The sequence below is a fragment of the Oncorhynchus nerka genome, linkage group LG1, assembly GCF_034236695.1.
Source record: "Oncorhynchus nerka isolate Pitt River linkage group LG1, Oner_Uvic_2.0, whole genome shotgun sequence".
NCBI lineage: Eukaryota > Metazoa > Chordata > Actinopteri > Salmoniformes > Salmonidae > Oncorhynchus > Oncorhynchus nerka.
This window is the reverse complement of record NC_088396.1, coordinates 20,313,725-20,337,800: the sequence shown is the minus strand read 5'-3', so window position 1 is coordinate 20,337,800 and position 24,076 is coordinate 20,313,725. Positions and strand designations below refer to the sequence as shown.

Below are 24,076 nucleotides of genomic sequence, written 5' to 3'. Positions count from 1 at the left end.
TGAAGGGTTATGAAAATACCATATGTGCCTTGTTGTCTCCACCTGGAAACATTCTAACCCAAGAATTCCTGGAGGGGCTAAAATGAATTCTATATTTGATGATGACATGTGAGCGTGTTGTTTCTGTTATTAGAACTGCAGCACTGTGTGTGAATGTGTGTGTGTGTGTGTGTGTGTGTGTGAATGTGTGTGTGTGTATGTGTGTGTGTGATCATGGCTGCTTGCATTGCCAAACAGCTCATTCATATGCCACTTTTAGGGCAGCCATAAGAACATTGTTAGCGTCAGTGTGACAAGCATTATGTTGCTCCTCTGTCTTGCTGTCAATTCAATCCCCACATAATTATACCCCTAGGTTCACGGCATGGAACTGTGTGCGTGTGCTGATGAAGGAGACACACAGAGAGGAGACAACCAGTGAGGGACAGATCAATCTCTAGAAACAAAGGAAGAGTGTTTTATTATGTTCATGTGTGAAGCAGCCAGTTGTGCTGTCAGCGGAGAGCTGCATTAAAAAGTCCTCAGACCAGTAAATCGTATGATTTCATAGGGGAGGGTACAGTTTGAGGCCATAGCGAAGAACAAAGGCATTTCAGAGGAGTGAGTGTGTGTGTGTGTGCGCCTGTGTGTTTGTGTCCATTCCACTCTATTCCTAAATGTAACCCCCATACCTTAACCTGCTAGATACAATAGTTGTCTCCTGATAAATGCAATGGTTTGGGTCTTAAATGCACTAAAGAGGAACATGCACATATCCAGAATAAGGCAAAATTATGTTTTTGAACTGTGACTGGTGAGCAGCACAAGCCGTACAAGTTCCCTTTCTCAAAGTATCTAACCCCTTGTATTGAAATTACATCATTAGTAAAGTAGAAATACTTACTGATAGCAAAACAAGTCAGTAATCATGAACTCTGGCATGATAATAATATTAATAGTTTCAACATCAACAGCAACCATATTGTCAGTTGCACAGAGTATTTAACATTTCCCTTTAGAGAGCATATGCTACTCCACAAAATGGCTTCGCATCAACAGAATGCCCCTCCGGATACTCCACTCTGCTGCCTCTCTGCTGCCGGTCATTTTGTAAGAGTCTATCCTCTGAGAGTCATGTTTTACACAGATAGATGAAAGGCTGGGTTTGAGTGTGCTAAATGTTTATGGTCTGCCTAGGAGACGGGGCTCCGGTGCAGTTAAAAACAGTTAATACACATACAGCATATATTGTAGGATACATGGCCTGTTCTGTCCCATGCTGCTTTTAAAGGCCCAGTGCAGTCAAAATGTAGTTTTCCCTGTATTTCATATCATATTGTACAACAGCTGTTGAAACTAACACTGTAGAAGTGTGAAAAAAGGTTATCAGTGTTATTTCCTGATAGTTGCTGGTTGAAAATACAATCTACACGGACCTTATCAGCGTTTTTGCATGGATAGGAGTTTGGGCTTTCCATGGTGACATCACCATGCAGTAAATTGTTTAATAGACCAACATCAAAGAAAGTTCCAAACCTCTCTGCCAATAACAGTTTCCCCCTCCCCACTCAGACCACCCTCAGACAGTCCTAGCAAAATTCTTGCTTGAGAAATAGTTTTTGCTAAAAAAGCTATTTTTGATCATTTTAATGTAAATCTGTTACAGTATGGTACTTAATTGTTAACCAAAAAAGTATTTGATATTGATATAAAAATGGCTGATTTGGGCCTTTAATGACATTTGTTGTTGTGTTGTTGGGAACTGGTGGGTTTTTATGACGTTGGTACCATATCTTTATTGATGCCTGTAATGATGGGTGACTGGTGAGAGAGTGTGTGTAGTAAGAGAGGGGATGTGTGTGTGGATGTGAGTGTGTGCATATGTGTTGTTTTTGCCTGTAATGAGTGGTGAGAGGTTGGCTGAAACCCAAAAAGCAGTTAGTTGTTTACGGTCTACATTTATGGGAGGGAATGGAGGGTTCTTTGTGATCCGGGGGAATCACATCTACCCTGGATGGATTAGCAGAAATTACTCTTTCAGGGAACCTTGAGGAGCTGATTGTTCTGCTTGTTCTAGACACACAGAATTGGGGATCAGGGTTCCTAATTGGTCATCGGTTGGGGACTGAGCCACTGGAAGAGGAATAGGAACCCAGGTCTCAGAGTCTTGCAGTTGGATCCAGGCTGACAGGTAGGGAATTTAGGATTTTAAAAAAGCAGTTTGACAAAGAGTCACGAGAATTAAGGTTCTCATGACTGACTTCTCAGTCAGGCCGAGAAACACAAGTAGAACCATGAAATTGTACATGGGGTTCCTCAATGGTTCTTAAATCCCCCTCCCCTCCCCAATATCCCTGTTCCCAAAGTCCAGGGCTCCTCTCCTTGTACATTTATGGTCAGATAGCAGTTGGGGCCCTGGAGTCGTTATCGACAACAGCCATGATGGTTCTATATGTGTCCATGGGTTGGGCCTAGACTCACAGGTTTTAGAGTTCGATAGGGTGCTAAAAGGGTTCCACTACTTGCAGATGACGGCCAGCGGAGATGTTAGGGCACTTGAATCATCATACAGGGACAAAAACACTGTCCTGTTCCATTGGTCAGGTCTAGACTCACAGATTCTACAAAGGTGTGGGTTCTTCAAGTTCTCAAGTTCTAAGATTCCACTCCTTACAGCTGCAGACTCACAGGGGTAGAAACTCTCAAAGAGCCGGTTCGAGCGTTTCTAGAGTTCTAAAGTGTTCTAAAATGTTATTTTCTCTGCTCAGCTGCACTCCTCACAGTTGCAGGCGAGGATGTAGCGGTAGGTGGCGGTGATGCGGGTTCCTCCGGCACAGCGGAGCCTCACAGCCTTCAGCTTGGAGGTGTGGGGCCTGCAGCAGAAACAGGTGCTCTTAAAGGGCTGCTTCAACACCGAACTGAAGGAGATGAGAGGGTCGGAGCGGGACGTGTGGCTGCAGTGGCCCTCACACCGAGCCAGCAACACCATCTGGATAGGAGGAGAGGAAGGGGGAGGAGGAGAGGAAAGGGGAAGATAGGAGGAGGAGAGGGGGGAGGAGGAGAGGAAAGGGGAAGATAGGAGGAGGAGAGGGGGGAGGAGGAGAGGAAAGGGGAAGATAGGAGGGGAGAGGGGAGAAAACATACACTTAAAGGGAGTTTAGAAAATAATAAAGTTATGTTATCCTGTTCAAGGAGCTGATGTCTATATACTATAGTTCGTGTCACAGTCAGGCTTTGTATTTTCTACTGTAATCTACAGCCTGTAGTATAACTCCCAGTCTGTGGCCTTGCGCCTGCTGTGATAGGAGTCAGGCTGGAAAGCTCAGGGTTAGTCACATGCACACGCACGCACACACACACACACACACACACACACACACACACACACACACACACACACACACCACACGCATGTAAATCACATAGTAATTTCGCCTGAGACTTGTGTTAGCTCCCTGAGCTCTCAGCAGGCTAACAGCAGTGGCACAAACACACAGTATCATAGCCCTAATGAGTGATCTTGTTAATTACTAATGATTCAGGACTCCATCCTTTCCGTGTGTTTGTCTGTCAGAAGAACACCACGCTGCAGAACATGGCTGACCCTTTTCTTTGTGTTCTAATGATCCTCATCTAGAGGTGATGGCCACTTTCCATTGCACACACACACACACACACACACACACACACACACACACACACACACACACACACATGCTCTGATGCCTCAACAGTGAATCTCACTCAAACACACTTACCAGTACACACACATACACACACATTGCTGTCGTGTCCGCAAGTGGACTCCTGTGTCATGTTCCCTGTCAGCTGCCTCGTGTCGCCACCGATGTCACCGTCTCTTACAATAGCTCATCTGGGGCCAGGGGATATGGATATCTTTCTGTCTCTCGTTCTCTCTCTCTGTTTCTCTCTCTCTGTCTTTCTCTCCCTCTGGATATAGCCTGTCTGTGGATAGGGGATATGACACACACACACTTGCCGGCGACGACTGCAAGGGAGTTAGCAGCCACTTTAGGAACGTGTCCTCATTACAATAGCTGAGGACTAGACAGTGAGCTATCAGCTAGGAAGAGTTTTAGGTATTTTCACAGAGAGAGGTTGGAAGCCTTTGTGTGTGTTTGGAGGGGAGGGGGGAGAAGAGGGGAGAAATGGGTAGAGGAGGATGGAGATTCAGAAGACCATGGTAAGTTGACAGCTGGGCTGCAGATCAAGGCTCCTTCCCCTTGCAAAAACCTTCCCCCTTCCCAGTCAAACTTACAGATACACATGCACCTACATAGGCACTGTTGCATACTGTGCATTCGGAAAGTATTCAGACCCCTTCCTATTTTCCACATTTTGTTACGTTACAGCCTTATTCTAAAATGGATTCACTTCATTTTTGTCCTCATCAATCTACACACAATACCCTATAATGACAAAGCAAAAATAGCTTTTTAGAAAAGTTTGCAAATTTATTTTAAAAAAACAAAAAAACAGAAATATCTGATTTACATAAGTATTCAGACCCTTCGCTATGAGACTCGAAATTGAGCTCAGGAGCGTCCTGTTTCCATTGATCATCCTTGAGATGTTTCTACAACTTGATCGGAGTCCACCTGTGGTAAATTAAATTGATTGGACATGATTTGGAAAGGAACACACCTATCTATATAAGATCCCACAGTTGACAGTGCATGTTAGAGCAAAAACCAAGTCATGAGGTCAAAGGAATTGTCCGTAGACTTCCGAGACAGGATTGTGTTGCTGCATTGATCTAGGAAAGGGTACCCAAACATTTCTGCAGCATTGAAGGTCCCCAAGAACACGGTGGCCTCCATCATTCTTAAATGGAAGAAGTTTGGAACCACAAGACTCTTCCTAAAGCTGGCTGCCCGGCCAAACTGAGCAATCGTGGGAGAAGGGCCTTGGTCAGGGAGATGACCAATAACCCGATGGTCACTCTGAGAGAGCTCCAGAGTTCCTCTGTGGAGATGGGAGTCTAGTCAGGATCGAGGGAAAGATGAACGGAGCAAAGTACAGAGAGATCCTTGATGAAAACCTGCTCCAGAGCGCTCAGGACCTCAGACTGGGGTGAAGATTCACCTTCCAACAGGACAACCACCCTAAGCACACAGCCAAGACAACACAGAAGAGGCTTCGGAACAAGTCTCTGAATGTCCTTGAGTGGCCCAGCCAGAGCCCGGACTTGAACCCAATCGAACATCTCTGAAGAGAACTGAAAATAGCTGTGCAGCGACGCTCTCCATCCAACCTGACAAAACTTGAGAGGATCTGCAGAGAAGAATGGTAGAATGTGATATTTCCTTTTTTTATTTTGAATATATTTGCAATTAAAAAAAAAAAAAAACCTGGTTTTGCTTTGTCATTATGGTGTATTGTGTGTACATTGACTGAACCCCCCCCCCATTTTAATCCATTTCAGAATAAGGCTGTAACGTAACATGTGTAAAATGCACTGTATATGTGGGACAGAGAGAGGTCCTCCTCCACAAACAGTCCCCTAGGAACCCCTGTGTCACCCAGCCCTAAGCCCAACAAGGGATCACTTACACTCATTAACAGCAGGAACTGTCACTATCACTCACTCCTCACTCCTCACTACAGATCCTCAGTGTCAAACCATGGACTGCATGTTGTATAGTCCACATGCCTTATACCTCAGAAAGGGAGCAGAAAACTCCATCATATGTTACTCAGCACCTGTTTGCCACACTCTTTTTCTCGCTTCTCTCTGTCTCCCTTACTCATTTTTCTCTTTCTCTCTCCACCCCTCTTCTTTCTATCTTTCTATTTTTGTTTCTATTAGACCTCTCTCTCACCTCTCCATTTGTCACTGTCTTCCTCTCTCTCTTTCTGTCTCTCTCTCCCTTCTCTCTGTCTCTATCTCTCCCCCTCTCTCTTTATCTCTGCCTTCCCCCTTCACCCTCTCAATTTCAATTCAATTTAAATGGATTTACTGGCGTGGGAAACATATGTTTACATTGCCAAAGCAAGTGAAATAGACAAAAGTTAAATAACCAATCAGAAAGTAAACATTACACAAAAATGTTTCAAAAGAATAGAGACATTTCAAATGTTATGAGCTTGTCAATGACCTTGACACCTTGAAAAGCTCATTTCCTGATGATGGCTCGCCGCTCTTCGTACTTGGCAACTTCCTCCTCCCGACTTCTGCCTTCAATTAATTTCTAACCAACTCTCTCTTTCCCCTCCTTGCCCCTTTTGACTTCACCCTTTCCCGGTTCCCTCCCACCCACAAGGCAGGCAATACACTTGACCTCATCATTACCAGAGGCTGTCCGCCTACTAATCTCACTGCAACCCCCCACCAGGTCTCTGATCACTACTTTGTTTCCTTTTATGTCTCCATTTCCTCCAACCCTAACCACTCAGCCTCTACCCAGATGGTCAGGTGCCGTCGCAATCTTTGCTCTCTCTCTCCTACACTACTCTCTCCTCTTCTATCCTATCATCTCCCCCTTCTGCTAAATCCTTCTCCCTCCTGTCTCCTGATTCTGTCTCTTCAACCCTACTCTCCTCCCTTTTCACATCCTATGACTTGCGCTGTCTCATTTCTTCCCGGAAAGCTCGGCCCTCCCATCCTGCTCCGTGGCTGAGTGTCTAAGCTAAAATGGAGGAAAACTAAACTTCCGGAGGACCTAACATCCTTCCATTCCCTCCTCTCTACCTTTTCTTCATTTGTAAAGCCAATTTCTATCAGTTACTATCATAACTGGTATCCCCCAGGGCTCGGTTCTAGGCCCTCTCCTCTTCTCTCTATACACCAAGTCACTCGGCTCTGTCATATCCTCATATGGTCTCTCTTATCATTGTTATGCAGATGACACTCAACTACTTTTCTCATTCCCCCTTCTGACACCCAGATGTCGACACGCATCTCTGCGTGATAGCTCAGCTTGGATGTCGGCCCAGACCTCACAGTTATAGGGGGCATGAGGTTATTGTCCCATTTTGTGAATTCTTTGTTGGCGAGTGGACCCCAGTCCTCACAGTTATAGAGGGCAATGGATTCTATAACTGATTCAAGTATTTCTAGCCAGATTCTAATTGGGATGTTGAATGTTATGTTCCTTTTGATGGCGTAGAAAGCCCTTCTTGCCTTGTCTCTCAGATCGTTCACAGCTTTGGGAAAGTTACCTGTGGTGCTGAACATTGCTACGGGAACTTGCTTCCATTCAGCCACAAGAGCATTACTAAGGTCTGGCACTGATGTTGGGCGATTAGGCCTGGCAGGCAGTCGGCGTTATAATTCATCCCAAAGGTGTTGTCAAGTTCTTCCACACCGATCTCGACAAACCATTTCTGTATGGACCTCGCTTTGTGAACGGGGGCATTGTCATTCTGAAACAGGAAAGGGCCTTCCTCAAACTGTTGCCACAAAGTTGGAAGCACATAATCATCTAGAGTGTCATTGTATGCTGTAGCATTGAGATTTCCCTTCACTGGAACTAAGGGGACTAGCCCGAACCATGAAAAACAGCCCCAGACCATTATTCCTCCTTCACCAAACATTACAGTTGGCACTATGCATTCGGGCATCCTCCAAACCCAGATTCGTCCAACGAACTCCCAGATGGTGAAGCATGATTCACTCCATAGAACGCGTTTTCACTGCTCCAGAGTCCAATGGTGGCGAGCTTTACACCACTTCAGCTGATATTTGACATTGCGCATGGTGTTCTTAGGCTTGTGTGTGGCTGCTCGGCCATGGAAACCCATTTCATGAATCCACTTCTATGCTGCTGCTACTCTCTGTTATTATCTATGCATAGTCACTTTAATAACTATACCTACATGTACATATTACCTCAATTACCTCGACACCGGTGCCCCCACACATTGACTCCGGTAAACCCTGAATATATCAACGATATTGTTATTTAATGCTTCTCTTTAATTATTTGTTATTCTTATCTCTTACTTTTTAAAATGTATTTTCTTAACTGCGTTGTCGGTTAAGGCTTGTAAGTTAGCATTTCACTGTAAGGTCTACACCTATTGTATTTGGCGCATGTGACAAAACATTTGATTTGATTTGATTAGCTCTTTGTGTTGTTGTTTGTGAAGTGTGTTCCAATTTTCCCAGAAGGTGTTCAATTGTATGGATTCTTCGATTACATTGAGCTGGTTTCTGACATGCTGTTCCTTCTTTTTTCTTTGTGTATTTCTGTGTTGTTTTAGTGTTTTACCATGTAGGCTCAGGTTATCTCAGGTTATCTGTGTTTTTGGTTGGAAATGTTTCTCAATTTCTTTGTTAGAGTTTTGCATTCATCAAACCATTTGTAATTGTTGTTCATTTTCTTCGGTTGTTTGCTGGAAATATGGGGGTTTGATAGGGAAGCTGGAAGGTTTAGTCTTTCTACTGCCAAGTTCAAACCTCACTATTGCAGTGAAACATTTTGTCCAGGGAGTTGTCTAAAAGGGATTGGATATTTTGATGCCAAAACGTTTTTTTGGTAGGTTTCTACACTACTTTCCTGTCATCTATTGCATTTCTTAATAGTCTGCAGTTTGTTGGGCTTTGATGCCTCTTGGTTGGGTGTTGCTCTTTTCAAGTAGACTGTGATTTTGCTGTAATCTTATAAAGGTGTCAGTGTGGTGATTATGAACTCTGAGAGACTGGGTTGAGGTCGGTGATAAAGTAATCTACAGTACCACTGCAAAGGGATGAGTTGTAGGAGTCCCATAGGAGTCCCCTCGAAGCCTACCATTGACTATGTACAGACCCAACGTGCAACAGAGCTGTAGGTGTTGTGACCAATTTTTTGGGGCTGTTTTGTCGTAGTTGTGTCTAGGGGGGCATATTTGGGAGGGAATGCTGTCACCTCCAGGTAGGTGCTTGTCCCCCTGTGAGGATGTCTGGTTCTTGTCCAGTTCTGGCATGTGCCTTGCGCTGCTGTGGTCTGAATGTAGGTCTGTTACTTCTTTGTGAGGTGCTTGGACTGCGGTTGAGGGCCATGTCTTTCAGGGTCCTTGCAAAAGTAGGGACTGCTGCTTTGTAGAGGTGGACCTGGTCTTATAGGCTGTTCAGGTCCAGGGTGGAGTGGTGGGCCAGGTAAGCATTTGGTTTTGAGGTATTTTTTCATGGTAGCAGTGTGGAGATAACCACTTGTGCATTGGGGAAAGTGGAATAAACTTTTTCAATCTCTCCCTTGAGTGCTGTAGCCACCCTTTCCTGCTGTAGCCACCCTTTCCTGCTGTGGCCACCCTTTCTTGCCGTGGCCACCCTTTCTTGCCGTGGCCACCCTTTCCTGCTGTAGCCACCCTTTCCTGATGTAGCCACCCTTCCCTGCTGTAGCCACCCTTTCCTGCTGTAGCCACCCTTTCCTGCTGTGGCCACCCTTTCTTGCCGTGGCCACCCTTTCTTGCCGTGGCCACCCTTTCCTGCTGTAGCCACCCTTTCTTGTTGTGGCCACCCTTTCCTGCTGTAGCCACCCTTTCCTGCTGTAGCCACCCTTTCTTGTTGTGGCCACCCTTTCCTGCTGTAGCCACCCTTTCTTGTTGTGGCCACCCTTTCCTGCTGTAGCCACCCTTTCTTGTTGTGGCCACCCTTTCCTGCTGTAGCCACCCTTTCCTGATGTAGCCACCCTTCCCTGCTGTAGCCACCCTTTCCTGCTGTAGCCACCCTTTCCTGCTGTGGCCACCCTTTCTTGCCGTGGCCACCCTTTCTTGCCGTGGCCACCCTTTCCTGCTGTAGCCACCCTTTCTTGTTGTGGCCACCCTTTCCTGCTGTAGCCACCCTTTCCTGCTGTAGCCACCCTTTCTTGTTGTGGCCACCCTTTCCTGCTGTAGCCACCCTTTCTTGTTGTGGCCACCCTTTCCTGCTGTAGCCACCCTTTCTTGTTGTGGCCACCCTTTCCTTGTAGCCACCCTTTTCTGCTGACCCCCCCGACCCTGCCTGGTCTGGTCTAGGTGAGTCATGCTTCTATTGTGTGTGAGGTGTTAGATGTGGGCCACACTGCAGACATTTGCTACTCCTCTGTGGGGGCTCATTAGGTGAGGAACTCACACAAAGAGACTGCACTTATTGAACAGACTGCATTTATCTACCTCTGCCAGGGGTCACAGAGAGAGAGAGAGAGAGAGAGAGAGAGAGAGAGAAAGAGAGAGAGAGAGAGAGAGAGAGAGAGAGAGAGAGAGAGAGAGAAGAGAGAAAGAAAGAGAGAAGAGAGGAGAGAGAGAGAGAGAGAGAGAGAGAGAGAGAGAGAGAGAGAGAGAGAAGAGAGAGAGAGAGAGAGAGAGAGAGAGAGAGAGAGAGATTTTCTACGCTGTAGATAAACATAATATGACATTTGAAATGTCTTTATTCTTTTTGAACTTCTGTTACTTTAGTTTATTATCCACTTGCTTTGGCAATGTTAACATATGTTTCCCATGCCAATAAAGCCCTTAAATTGAAATTGAATTGAATTGAATTGAGAGAGAGAGAGAGATAAATACATAGACAGTGAACAATAAATGAGAGAGAGAGGGGGAAATACCTACTCGTTAGAGAGAGCAGACAGACTTTTGGCTGTGTTTTCCCTGTCTGTAGTCCCAGGGGTCTGGTTTGGAGGTTTGAAGCAGATTTCTGTTCTGATATTTATCATGTAAAACATCCTGTAAAACCTCTGGACTGGCGCTGTTATCTAAAACAGCTTGTTAGCAGGAACACTGGGGATGAATGACAGGATTGGCTTACAGTGTGTGTATATGCGTGCATGTGTGTGTGTGTGTGTGTGTGTGTGTGTGTGTGTGTGTGTGTGTGTGTGTGTGTGTGCGCCCACACGTGTGTTTTGACTTACAGGGAGATCTGACCTCCTTTATCGTTATGTATCTGCTCGTGTATCCTTGTCTGTGTGTGAGAGAGCGTGTGTGTGCACATGCTAGTGTGTTTGTGTGCACATTCAGCCGGCTTACCTTGGAGTTACACTTGTAGATGGGGTGTGTGATGGTCTCTACGAAGTGATGCCTCATACAGCGGTCTGGGTCTGTGTCTCCCAGGTGTGTGCTGTGTCCGTTCTCTGCCTTACTGCTGCTGGCATGCACTACCACCAGTAGGGGGCAGAAAACCAGCAATAGCACCAGCCCTGAGGAGGGAGAGAGGGGGGCTGAGGGGCGCATACTGGGGCCAGGGAGTGCTGGGGTGGGTGGGACAGGAGTTAGGGGGTAGTGGGGTAAAGTCCAAGAGGCACGGAGGAACTTTAGAGGTGACACAAAGAGGGAGAAAGAGGGACACCCTCTGTCTTTGTCTCTGTCCACTTGTCTTTTTTTCTGTTTGTCCGTTTGTCTCTCTTCTCGCTGGGAGTGACTTTTCTTTCTTTTCTTCTGTCTCGTTCTTGTTCTCTTTACTGACGTGAAAAAGTGAGGCTGTCCCTTGTCCTCTCTCTAATGGAATTGGCGTGGAGCTCCTAGCCCAATGTGCTGCTGCAGTCTGGTCTGTGGGTCCTCACACCGGACCATATCGCCTGTCTGTGTGTCTGGATCTGGGGATAGGGGGAAATAATAAAGGGAGGGTAGATGGGTCAACTCTATTGTTTAAAGCACCTTACATATTTCACCTCTAATCGAGGAGTGATTTAGACCTGGGACACCAGGTGAGTGGAATCCCTGACTGATCAGTGGTATGAATCAATCTATTAACTGAGGAGAGAGAAAATCATAAGAGCTCTGAACCTTGAGTTACGCTATAAATATGCCCACGTTGCACTTTTCCTTGGCTCCTCATAGACTATGAAGGGGATGCATTGTTTCAAACAATTGTGATTTGGTTCATACAAATGTTACAGTAGCTATCTAAGTTTTGTTGCGGGATATGGTTGGATCTGAATGGATTTCACAGCTATTTGTGTTTTCAAATCCTTTCTAGTCTTTGAAGAACTTCCGCTCCCACAGATCTCGTCTGGTACAACTCATATTGCTTCGTTTTTGTTGTTGATGTAATATTGCCCGTTGTAATATGGCATTTCCACTAAGCATCTGACATTACAGCCTTATTCTGAAATTGATTCAACTGTTTTTTTCCTCATCAATTTTCACACAATACCCCATAATTACAAAGGAAAAACAGGTTTTTATTCATTGTTGCTAATTTATTTTTAAAAAAGTAAAAAATACTGGAAAAAGGGAAGGGGTCTGAATACTTTCCGAATGCACTGTGTGTGTGTGTATATGAGAGCCAGTTTCATCATAACGCTTGATGGTTTTTGCGACTGCAAAATATATATGCAAATATATATATAAACACTACCGGTCAAAAGTTGTAGAACACCTACTCATTCAAGGGTTTTTCTTTATTTTTACTATTAATAGTGAAGACATCAAAACTATGAAATAACACATATGGAATCACAAAGTAACCAAAAAAGTGTTCATGAGGTCGTCACCTGGAATGCATCTTAATTAACAGGTGTGCCTTCTTAAAAGTTCATTTAAGGAATTTCTTTCTTCTTAATGCTTTTGAGTCAATCAGTGTTGTGACAAAGTAGGGGTGGTGTACAGAAGATTTGGTAAAATACCATGTCTATATTATTTCAAGAACAGCTCAAATAAGCAAAGAGTCCATCATTATTCAAGATATAAAGGTCAGTCAATACAGAACATTTCAATAAATGTTAAAGTTTCTTCAAGTGCAGTCGCAAAAACCATCAAGCACTATGATGAAACTGGCTCTCATGAGGACATGATTCCATATGTGTTATTTCATCGTTTTGATGTCTTCGCTATTATTTTACAATGTAGAAAATAGTTTAAAAAATAAAGAAAAACCCTTGAGTAGGTGTGTCCAAACTTCTGACTGGTTTGTGTGGCCTTTTAATATGGGATGTTGTTTATGTGATTGCTGCAAAAAGATTTGCCTCTTGAGGATGTTAAAGTTTTCTGAATCAGAATTGATGATGATGATGATGATGATGATGACGACTACGATAATAGCTATGATAACTATGACAATAATGTTAACTATGATAACCATGACAACTATGACAACGATGACAGTGATTACACCAGTTGCTATGCCAGCCAGGTATGTGTGATATTAAAATAACTGTGATAAACAACTGTGAAGGCTGGCTGTCTGAGAGGTAGAGCCAGGCTGCCAGTGCTCCCCTCAGTAAGAACAGATTGTGATGTCTGCTGTGCTGTATAAACCATGTAGCAGCACATGTTACTGGCCAGCTAAACATCTTAGGGAGTATTTATTTTAACAGGACAACTGATACTTCTATTCCTAACAGGAGGAATTCTAAAGTTTTTAATGATTCCCTCTAGAAAGAAAAACACTGGGATGGAGGAATGGAGGAATGGAAGGAGGGATGGAAGGAGGGATGGAAGGTTTTAATTGAACTTAATGCATTCTGGGATTTTGGTACAAATGAGGAAACCCTAGCAGAGTTGTTTAGAAACAAAGAAGAATGCTAAAGAGGGACTTTTGACATAATACAGGGTATTGTTTTGTTATGAATGATAATTTCCTCTTTTGGAGCATGCCAAACCCTACTCTGGAGTTCTGTTACTGAGAGAGTCTCAGGGAAGTGAGCCACGGCCCGCACGCACGCACGCACACCCACGCACGCACGCACGCACGCACGCACGCACGCACACACACACACACACACACACACACACACACACACACACACACCCCACCTCAACATGCACCACTCCCATCCCCAACACACACCACCCCTGCCTCTCACCAAGCCTATTAGCAAAGCTGCCCCAGCCAATGGAACTGGCCAACACTCTCAACACCAATGCCTTTGTCAGGAGAACCATAAAAAGCAAAGTATCTCGGGGTAAGAAAAGAAAAACATGAATACAGATGAAAATATGTAGCATCTCTGGCGGTGGCTTTGCGGTCATGAGAGAATTTGTTTTAATGAGAAGTCATTCCTGGTGGGGAGGAAAGGGTCTGGCTAGAGGCTGTTTGTGCTTGTATTGGGTTAACTCTCTGTGTAATAAAATAACTGAGTCCTCAGTGTGTGTATATTGGGTTAACTCTCTGTGTAATAAAATAACTGAGTCCTCAGTGTGTGTGTATTGGGTTAACTCTCTGTGTAATAAAACAACTGAGTCCTCAGTGTGTGTGTATTGGGTTAACTCTCTGTGTAATAAAACAACTGAGTCCTCAGTGTGTGTGTATTGGGTTAACTCTCTGTGTAATAAAACAACTGAGTCCTCAGTGTGTGTGTATTGGGTTAACTCTCTGTGTAATAAAACAACTGAGTCCTCAGTGTGTGTGTATTGGGTTAACTCTCTGTGTAATAAAACAACTGAGTCCTCAGTGTGTGTGTATTGGGTTAACTCTCTGTGTAATAAAACAACTGAGTCCTCAGTTTGTGTGTATTGGGTTAACTCTCTGTGTAATAAAACAACTGAGTCCTCAGTGTGTGTGTATTGGGTTAACTCTCTGTGTAATAAAACAACTGAGCCCTCAGTGTGTGTGTATTGGGTTAACTCTCTGTGTAATAAAACAACTGAGTTCTCAGTGTGTGTCTGTGTGTGTGTGTCTGTATTTGGTAGTCAACCCATGCATCACACACCCACGTGCCCCTGGCTATAGGACCCCCTCTGTCATGCACAGCACACACACATGCATGAACGCTTGCAGGCATAAACACACACACACACACACACACACACACACACACACACACACAGTCAGTGAAGCTGACACAGGATCTGGCAACAACACAGATGCCTGTGACGGGTCCTCTGTCGCCAACATCATATCCTCACAGACATATTGGCACACACACGATAAAACACACTCGGACGGACAGACGGACAGACACCTGGACGGGCAGACAGGCAGTGAGGACAGACAGACACAGACATTAGCCATGGCAGGAAGCGTCCCCACCCTGTACCTTGGTTCACCTGCCCCACGCTTCCTGCTGATCTGTTCAGCAGCTCCTGGCCCACCACCGCTAAAGGCTAATAGACATAACATGACCTGATACTATATACACAACCACACACACACACACACCTTGTTTATGCTGGACTGCCATCCTCATTTTGTCCCCATTCAGTTCACATTGGGTCAACCCTTAGTATTTTTATGTCTGTATGTCTCTCCCTTTCTCACTCTCTTCTTCTCTTTCCACTGCTTTCCTACTTTGCTGTACCCCTGTACACCTGTACCCCTGTACCCTTTGACAGAAATTCAGCTAAACAAAACGTTGGGTGTCATTGCCTGTTAGCTGCCAATACTCCACTCCGTAGACAAAACTCATTCACCAGCAATAAACAGGCAACCACACGCACCGTAATTGACATTGACAAGCCTCTTAGATCCCACTTAGTCTATCTGTGATTGCCAGTCTTATGAGCTTAGTGATCTAGTGACATCAACACATTGTCTCGCAGGGCAGCTAGGGCAGCTAAGACTGGGGGCTTCCAGAACAATATACGGAGAATGAAGGGCAGGTGTGTGTGTCTATGTGTGTGTGCACATGCACTTGCAGGGGGAACCTTAAATTCCTGAGAATAATGGTTGGGATGAGGAACAAGTGTGTCTGAGTATGTGTGTGTGTGTCTGACTCCCCTTAATTGGGGGAGTTGTTTGAGGGCAGAGGGCCCGAGAGGGGTAAAGGGCAGACTGTGGTCCTCTCCCCCAAGTCCCCCACACCTGCCCAGGACTCATATAACACACCTGCCCAGGACTCATATAACACACCTGCCCAGGACTCATATAACACACCTGCCCAGGACTCATATAACACACCTGCCCAGGATTTATATAACACACCTGCCCAGGACTCATATAACACACCTGCCCAGGATTTATATAACACACCTGCCCAGGATTTATATAACACACCTGCCCAGGACTCATATAACACACCTGCCCAGGATTTATATAACACACCTGCCCAGGATTTATATAACACACCTGCCCAGGATTTATATAACACACCTGCCCAGGACTCATATAACACACCTGCCCAGGACTCATATAACACACCTGCCCAGGACTCATATAACACACCTGCCCAGGACTCATATAACACACCTGCCCAGGATTTATATAACACACCTGCCCAGGATTTATATAACACACCTGCCCAGGATTTATATAACACACCTGCCCAGGACTCATATAACACACCTGCCCAGGATTTATATAACACACCTGCCCAGGATTTATATAACACACCTGCCCAGGATTTATATAACACACCTGCCCAGGACTCATATAACACACCTGCCCAGGATTTATATAACACACCTGCCCAGGACTCATATAACACACCTGCCCAGGATTTATATAACACACCTGCCCAGGACTCATATAACACACCTGCCCAGGATTTATATAACACACCTGCCCAGGACTCATATAACACACCTGCCCAGGATTTATATAACACACCTGCCCAGGACTCATATAACACACCTGCCCAGGATTTATATAACACACCTGCCCAGAACTCATATAACACACCTGCCCAGGATTTATATAACACACCTGCCCAGGATTTATATAACACACCTGCCCAGGATTTATATAACACACCTGCCCAGGACTCATATAACACACCTGCCCAGGATTTATATAACACACCTGCCCAGGATTTATATAACACACCTGCCCAGGATTTATATAACACACCTGCCCAGGACTCATATAACACACCTGCCCAGGATTTATATAACACACCTGCCCAGGACTCATATAACACACCTGCCCAGGATTTATATAACACACCTGCCCACGACTCATATAACACACCTGCCCAGGATTTATATAACACACCTGCCCAGGACTCATATAACACACCTGCCCAGGATTTATATAACACACCTGCCCAGGACTCATATAACACACCTGCCCAGGATTTATATAACACACCTGCCCAGGACTCATATAACACACCTGCCCAGGATTTATATAACACACCTGCCCAGGACTCGTATAACACACCTGTCCAGGATTTATATAACACTGGGTCTACACAAACAACAAGCTGTACCCTCTTCTCTTCACTGCTATTGATACTACATAATGCCCAAAAAGGTCTCACGGTGTGACTTCAATATTCAACATTTGTCCAAGGGTGGAGGGGGGGGGGGGCACAGGGATAAACATCAGATTTATACGGTTAAGTTTAGGCATTCATTCTGAATGGTCAAGAGTGAGGGTTAAGGATTAGGATAGGGTACTTAAAAAAGGTGAGTGCCTAGAACTGGGCCCCTCTGGGCCTCTCTGGGCCCTTCTGGGCCTCTCTGGGCCAGAGCTCGCGGCTTATGGACAGTAACAGTGTGTGTCACTTCTCCATTCACCTCTCGTCACACCAAACATCTACATTGGCAGTCGAATCCCGTACGGTACAATCGGCTCGTTCATTTTGAATTACACTGAATTTTATTAAAGTAAACAACTCGGTTTTATTTCTATCACAGAAAGTTGCTAGGCATTGCCAGGCTTGATCCGTTGCCCTGCCTGCTGTCATTATTGTTATTATTATGCTGTAACTTTCCGTTTTGAGAAACATTTGATATTGAGAAGCAGTCAGACATGTCTGCTGTTATTGCTGTGGAAAAATACTGTACACCAACTACAGCTCTTAGTCTGTCTGTCTGTCTGTCTGTCTGTCTGTCTGTCTGTCTGTCTGTCTGTCTGTCTGTCTGTCTGTCTGTCTGTCTGTCTGTCTGTCTGTCTGTCTGTCTGTCTGTCTGTCTGTCTGTCTGTCTGTCTGTCTGTCTGTCTGTCTGTCTGTCTGTCTGTCTGTCTGTCTGTCTGTCTGTCTGTCTGTCTGTCTGTCTGTCTGTCTGTCTGTCTGTCTGTCTGTCTGAGACACTCCAGGTCTGTAGGATCCAGCGGCGCCAGGGCTTGGCCCAGTCACCGTCTGTCTCTAACCCAGTCACAGTGACCTGTCTAGGGGGTAGAGTGGAAAAGAAGAGGGGGTGGGGAGTAGGGTTTAGGGGTAGATAGCAGACCTAGATGAAATATGGATGGATAGGAGAGGTTAAGCGAGGGAACGAGGGGATAATGTAGGTTAGGGGGCTGAGAAGAGAGAGAAAGAGGGAGAGGGGGTATACAGTAGGTTGTTGAGGCACTTAAGATATAAGCCCCAGTAATGAGATAGTAAAACTATCAGCCATGTTCCCTCACACAAAACAAGTCCCCTTCAAGTGGGAAGTGGCCAAAACGAGTCCACTTACGGGGGGGGTCTTAGGGGCACAGGCTGGCTCCAAGAATGAGTTATCCAAAGTCATTATGATTCTCTTCCTAAAACAAGCAATGTTAAGATACAGATTTGGGCAGTCTTATCCCTTCAGGGGCTTCACATCCAATAGCTGGGAATAGGCTGTCCCTGGACTTGCCATCACACAACAGATTTGAGATTAGGCCCATTCTGGGCCGCCTATTAGCTCTCTGAAGAGGGGTCCTAGTCGTCTTGTTGGCCCATTAGTGCTGAGACATTCCTGACATTCAGGAGCCTAGGGGCCAACCCTCCACTGATACGCATGGAGACCCTTCACCTAGCCCCCCCCCACACACACACACACACACAAGCTCGCAGGCATAATGCAAGTACCCCTCACCCTAACCGCAAAAGGCCCTTGACATAATTCTACTCAACACAAACTGTACCCTGTTAGAAGACTGAACTGGATAAAGTAACAAGCAGCATTGGGTTTAGTAACGCAGTAATAAGTGCAGACAAGTCCCCATTTTAGGGTTCAGCGATGTAATTCCTACGAGTTTCATTTATCTGTACATATCCATTTAGTGTCAACAAGGCACAAAACAAGCCCCACATAGCCCAAAGATATACTATTGATATCCACAGAGAATGCAGTCAATCTCAGGGCTTTAGCTAAATGAAACATTAAGACATAAAACCATCCAAAATATACCTTTGGGGGAAATAAATAACTTATTAAAGCAGTGAGAAGGAAGAGACGAGATTAGTTTGTTGCGTTTTTCCCATGCTATGGTTGGAGCCACTCACACACAGGCACACACACACACACACACACACACACACACACACACACACACACACACACACACACACACACACACACACACACACACACACACACACACACACACACACACACACACACACACACACACACACACACACACACATATACATACCCACATACACTGATACACTGAGCTAACTACTGGACCTCCAGGTGACTGCAGACCAGGAGTTTCTGTGCTAAGCTGAGGCAGACAGGGGTACTGGATGATTTCACTCACCACATTCCCACCTAGTTTAACTTCACAATATGTGTTGTTGTTGCTGTCAGTGAGTTGTGTTGAGGTAGAAACATTGCTGCTGCCCACCTCTCTTTTGTGTCTTTAGCTGGAGAGTGGAGTCAAATGCTGAGGGATCCTCTCCTCTTTATCTGTTTGTTGGTAGCAGTTGTTGTGGGGACTTGTCTGTCTGTCTCCCTAGGCAACTGCTGCCTGCCAGTCGTACAACTGCAGTGGAGGACAGAGAGTGTTGGGGGAGTTTTTGTAGTAGAAATGTTGTTGTCAGTTATTTTATCTATCTCTTCCCTCTTTATATCCTTCTCTCCCTCTCTAAATTCTGCAGCATCTCCAATTATATTCCTCTCTGTACCTCCCCCCTCTCCCTCACTCTGTTTCTCTCCCTCCTTCTGTCTCTCTCATTCACTCTGTCTCTCTCCCTCACTCTCTCTCTCCCTCACCCTGTCTCTCTACTTCACTCTGTCTCTCCCTCTATCTGTCTCTCTCCTTCTGTCTCTCTCCCTCCCTCTCCCTCCCACTGTACATCAATGTTTTATGAACACCCTCCTCCATTGTTTCACCAGCTTTTAATAAACTAAAGGGCAGATTCTTTAGGGAGGGGAGGGGTGTGTACACCACACACACACACAGGCACACACACACACACGCACACACACACGCACCCACACACACACACACACACACACACACACACACACACACACACACACACACACACACACACACACACACACACACACACACACACACACACACACACACACACACACACACACACACACACAGAGAGAGACCCATGGCATTCCTCTTACACTACACGAACACCCTTCAAAGCTAAGCCCCTCACTAAATATATCCCCCTGGTAGAGATAAGACAAATAGTGTGGATTTGAGGCCAGTGTTCAGCCAATGACAGGCGGACGTGGGAGCAAGGCTAAGCTAATGTTAGCTTTACAATTTAGGCTTCTCAGAAACACCACTGGCTAGCAAGAGAGAGACAGAGAGAGAGAGAGCGAAGACCTGCAAGTGTGTGTGTGTGTGTGTGTGTGTGTGTGTGTGTGTGTGCATGCATGCGTGCGTGCGTGCGTGCGTGCGTGTGTGTGTGTGTGTGTGTGTGTGATTGTGTGTGCTTTAGGTGGTCCAGTGCACCCCTCTGATCCCGTTAACTTTGCTTTGATCCTGTTAACCTTGCTTTGATCTGAGTGGACCTCCTCATCCTAGGGCTCAGTAGTTAAGACCCTGTAACCCCAGTCACTGTCTGATGATCAAATCTATTGACCTGGACTCTATGTACCCAACAACACCACTCAGGACTCTTTAGACTAATCACACGCCCATTTGATAACATCATACTGAACACAGTGGCAGACACTGTTTTCATACTGAACACAGAAAATGAAGGGCCAAGCTTGAGTAGCGGTGGTGCTGCACTGAATTATAGCCATGTGATGAGCAACCTCAACCTTACCTTTAACAGCCTCTGGTATCAAACGTAGGCTTTTGTCTAGGCTTCAGCTCAGTGGGCTAATGCAGTCTTGAAGGGTGTAGACAGGCCAGATTTGATATCTGGTTGTTTGCACGACTAAAGAAGACCTTACCACAAAGAGCTCTACATCCATCCATCAATCCATCCATCCGCCCGTCCGTCCATCTATCCATCCATCCATCCATCCATCAATCAATCCGTCTATCCGTCTATCCGTCTGTCTGTCCGTCTGTCTGTCCGTCCGTCCGTCCGTCTGTTCCACACATTTTCTTATACAGTCACTATCTGGCACATTGTTTCACTGATAGAATTACATTACTGTGCGTGCAGTGTGTTCATTAGTCAAAGGCACATTCCTGCTACAGTGAGACATAACAAACTGGCCATCTGAGATTCACCACAGTCCAAATAAATAGACACACACACAGGTGTGCTATGGTGGGAGAACGCAATATCCCCCTCATAGATGGATGGACACACACGCATGCACGGTATGCACGCACGCACGCACGCACACACATACAGACACACACACACACACACATCGGTCGGACTCCACATGTGTCTGGAGAAGTGTGTGACACTTCAAACACACCTCCGCTCCTCCTACTCCTCTCCAAACAATTCAAGAACAGTCATTTCACACCACAGAGGACACACGCATGCACACACACACACTTTTTGCACAAACTGTTTCTCAGCTGGTGTCATTGGCTTCTACTGAAGTGAGATGTCTGGATGGAAGTATGCGTTGTTTCTTTCTCTCTGTCTCTCTCTCTATCCATCACTCTGTCTCTCTCTATCCATCACTCTGTCTCTCTTTCTCTCTCACTACCTCCTTCCATGTCGCAGTGTCTGCCTCTCTGTCTCACTCTATATATCTCACCACCTCCTTCCATGTCTCTGTGTCTGTCTCTCTGTCTCTCTCTCCCACCTCCTCTCTGTCTATCTCTATATACTGTTTTCCAATCTTTCATTCTCTCCCTCTCTCTCTCTATCTCCTTGTCTTTCTGTCTGTCTGTTTGTCTCCTCCTTCGTGACCCCTCCTCATCTCTGTCTCTCTGTCTCTGTCTCTGTCTCTGTCTCTGTCTCTGTCTCTCACTGTCGCTGTCTCTGTCTCTCTCTCTCTCTCTCTCTCTCTCTCTCTCTCTCTCTCTCTCTCTCTATCTCTCACACTCTCTGTGTGTTAGATGAATTTAGTAGTGTAGGAAGGACTGTAACTCATCTATCATATCTACCTACCACAGACTCCATTACAACTGTCATCAAGTTCACACACAGCATGAGGCCATAACCCAGTTCTAAACCTGACGCACGCAATCACACAGACCCACACACACACCACAAATGACATGTCCCTAGGCTACATCATTCACACACAACATACTTCGCTACGTAAATCCTCTCAACACAAACTCCCTCCACACCCTCACATAAACACACTCTCCCTCTACACACCACCTTGTACAAACGTCCACATGCACACCTTCTAGTTATGTCATCTTCTATCTGTCTGTCTGTCTGTCTGTCTGTCTGTCTGTCTGTCTGTCTGTCTGTCTGTCTGTCTGTCTGTCTGTCTGTCTGTCTCTGTCTGTCTGTCTGTCTGTCTGTCTGTCTGTCTGTCTGTCTGTCTGTCTGTCTGTCTGTCTGTCTGTCTGTCTGTCTCCCTAGGCAACTGCTGCCTGCCAGTCCTACAACTGCAGTGGAGGAGATGGAGGTATGGGGGAGTTTTTGTAGGTAGAAATGTTGTTGTCTGTTATTTTTCTCTCTCTTCTCCCTCTTTAAATCCTTCTCTCCCTCTCTAAATTCTGCGGCATCGTCGACTCTCTTTCTCTCTGCCCCTCCCTCCCTCCCTCCCTCCCTCCCTCCCTCCCTCCCTCCCTCCCCCTCCCTCCCTCCCTCCCTCCCTCCCTCCCTCCCTATCTCCTTCCCTCCCTCCCTCCCTCCCTCCCTCCCTCCCTCCCTCCCTCTCTCCTCCCCTCCCTATCTCCTTCCCTCCCTCCCTCCCTCCCTCCCTCCCTCTGCCCTACAGTGACATTCTGATGTATATGTCTACCTTCATTTTGAGTAATAAAATACTTCCAACAACATTACATAGTTTGTATTACAATATCTACCCATGTGAGTGGTTGTAGTATACCACATACCAGTCCACTATGTCATCATCACAGTCCTTAAAGGCTAAATCTGATTTCTGGTCATTTTTATGAGTCATATACAACCATTGATTCTTGAAGAATGTAAATGCTATATCATTACCCAAAACGCAGGGCTTCATTTTGTGTAATAAGTCTTTGGAAACAAACAATGTATAGTTTCAAAACATTTCATTTTGGTTGATGTGTCGATCCTCAGCCCCAGTATGCTTTTAACCAGAACAGTGCCTGAGCACATAGGATAGAAATACCTCAGCAGAGTTGGAGAGAATACATACCTGAGATAGTACATGGCTGGATGACTAGGCAATGAGCTGACGCAGCCAGGCAGCATCTAAACCAATTCCTCAACCACCCTTTATTGGTTCTGAACATACTGCTATTATATGTAGTCTACCTATTGATGGATGGTATGACAGTACATTCATTTATGTACCTGTGTAGTACATTATAAGCTGAGGCAATCAGTTAAACAATGCTGTTTTTGTAATTATGCTACTTTCAGTTTGAACATGAACCGGTTACTGGTAATATACCTTTTCCATGGAAAATATGATAGCATACCTATTCTGTCTATCTGCATAGGAAATGGCTAAGTGGAGCCCCCATGCTTAACTTCACAAATAGAAAATACATAAAAAATGCTTTAAACCAAGGTATCAACCAGCCTACATTCATTACACTGCTTATCTTCCCATACATGCAGATTACGATGGAATTACAGTTTTTAACAATAAACCAAAGTGCGGAGGACACCCAGTGATCGTAAGCCTCAAATCCAGAGAAGGTGAACAGATCCTGGGTTGCGAGCGAGAGGAGTCCTGGGTCACCTCCAGATCTCTAGTGGTCCATGGTGGTCTTACCTTCAACCGGCCACCGCAGACAGAAAGACAGGAATATCCAACAGCTGCGGCTGATCGGACACAGCCAGTGGAGTCTCCTTTCCACAATCTCTTTTCAATACCTCTGTCCCCCCTTTCACTTGCTCCCCTTCTCTCTTCGTCTCTCTCACACAGACTTGCGCTGACTGATCGTGTGAGCTCTGCTCTCCCCCTCGCTCTTTCATTCGCTCACTCTGTCTCTCTCTGCTCTCCCTCCCTCTCGTTCTGCTCACTCAGTCACTCACTCATTCTCTCTCTCTCCCTCTCTCTCTCTCTCTCTCTCTCGAACCCTTTCTCTGTTATTCTCTCT

The 24,076-nt window shown here is 45.6% G+C and overlaps 1 protein-coding gene across 1 annotated transcript; it reads right to left on the bottom strand.

The window, feature by feature from the left end:
• Positions 1 to 423: 423 nt before the first annotated feature.
• On the bottom strand, positions 424 to 23,960 carry ndp (norrin cystine knot growth factor NDP). The gene is made up of 3 exons (XM_029639450.2): positions 23,749 to 23,960; positions 10,924 to 11,489; positions 424 to 2,968 (listed from the first exon to the last, which is right to left on the bottom strand). The coding sequence occupies exons 2-3, from the start codon at positions 11,125 to 11,127 to the stop codon at positions 2,744 to 2,746; spliced, it is 429 nt and encodes a 142-aa protein (XP_029495310.1). The 5' UTR covers positions 11,128 to 11,489; positions 23,749 to 23,960; the 3' UTR covers positions 424 to 2,743.
• Positions 23,961 to 24,076: the final 116 nt, after the last annotated feature.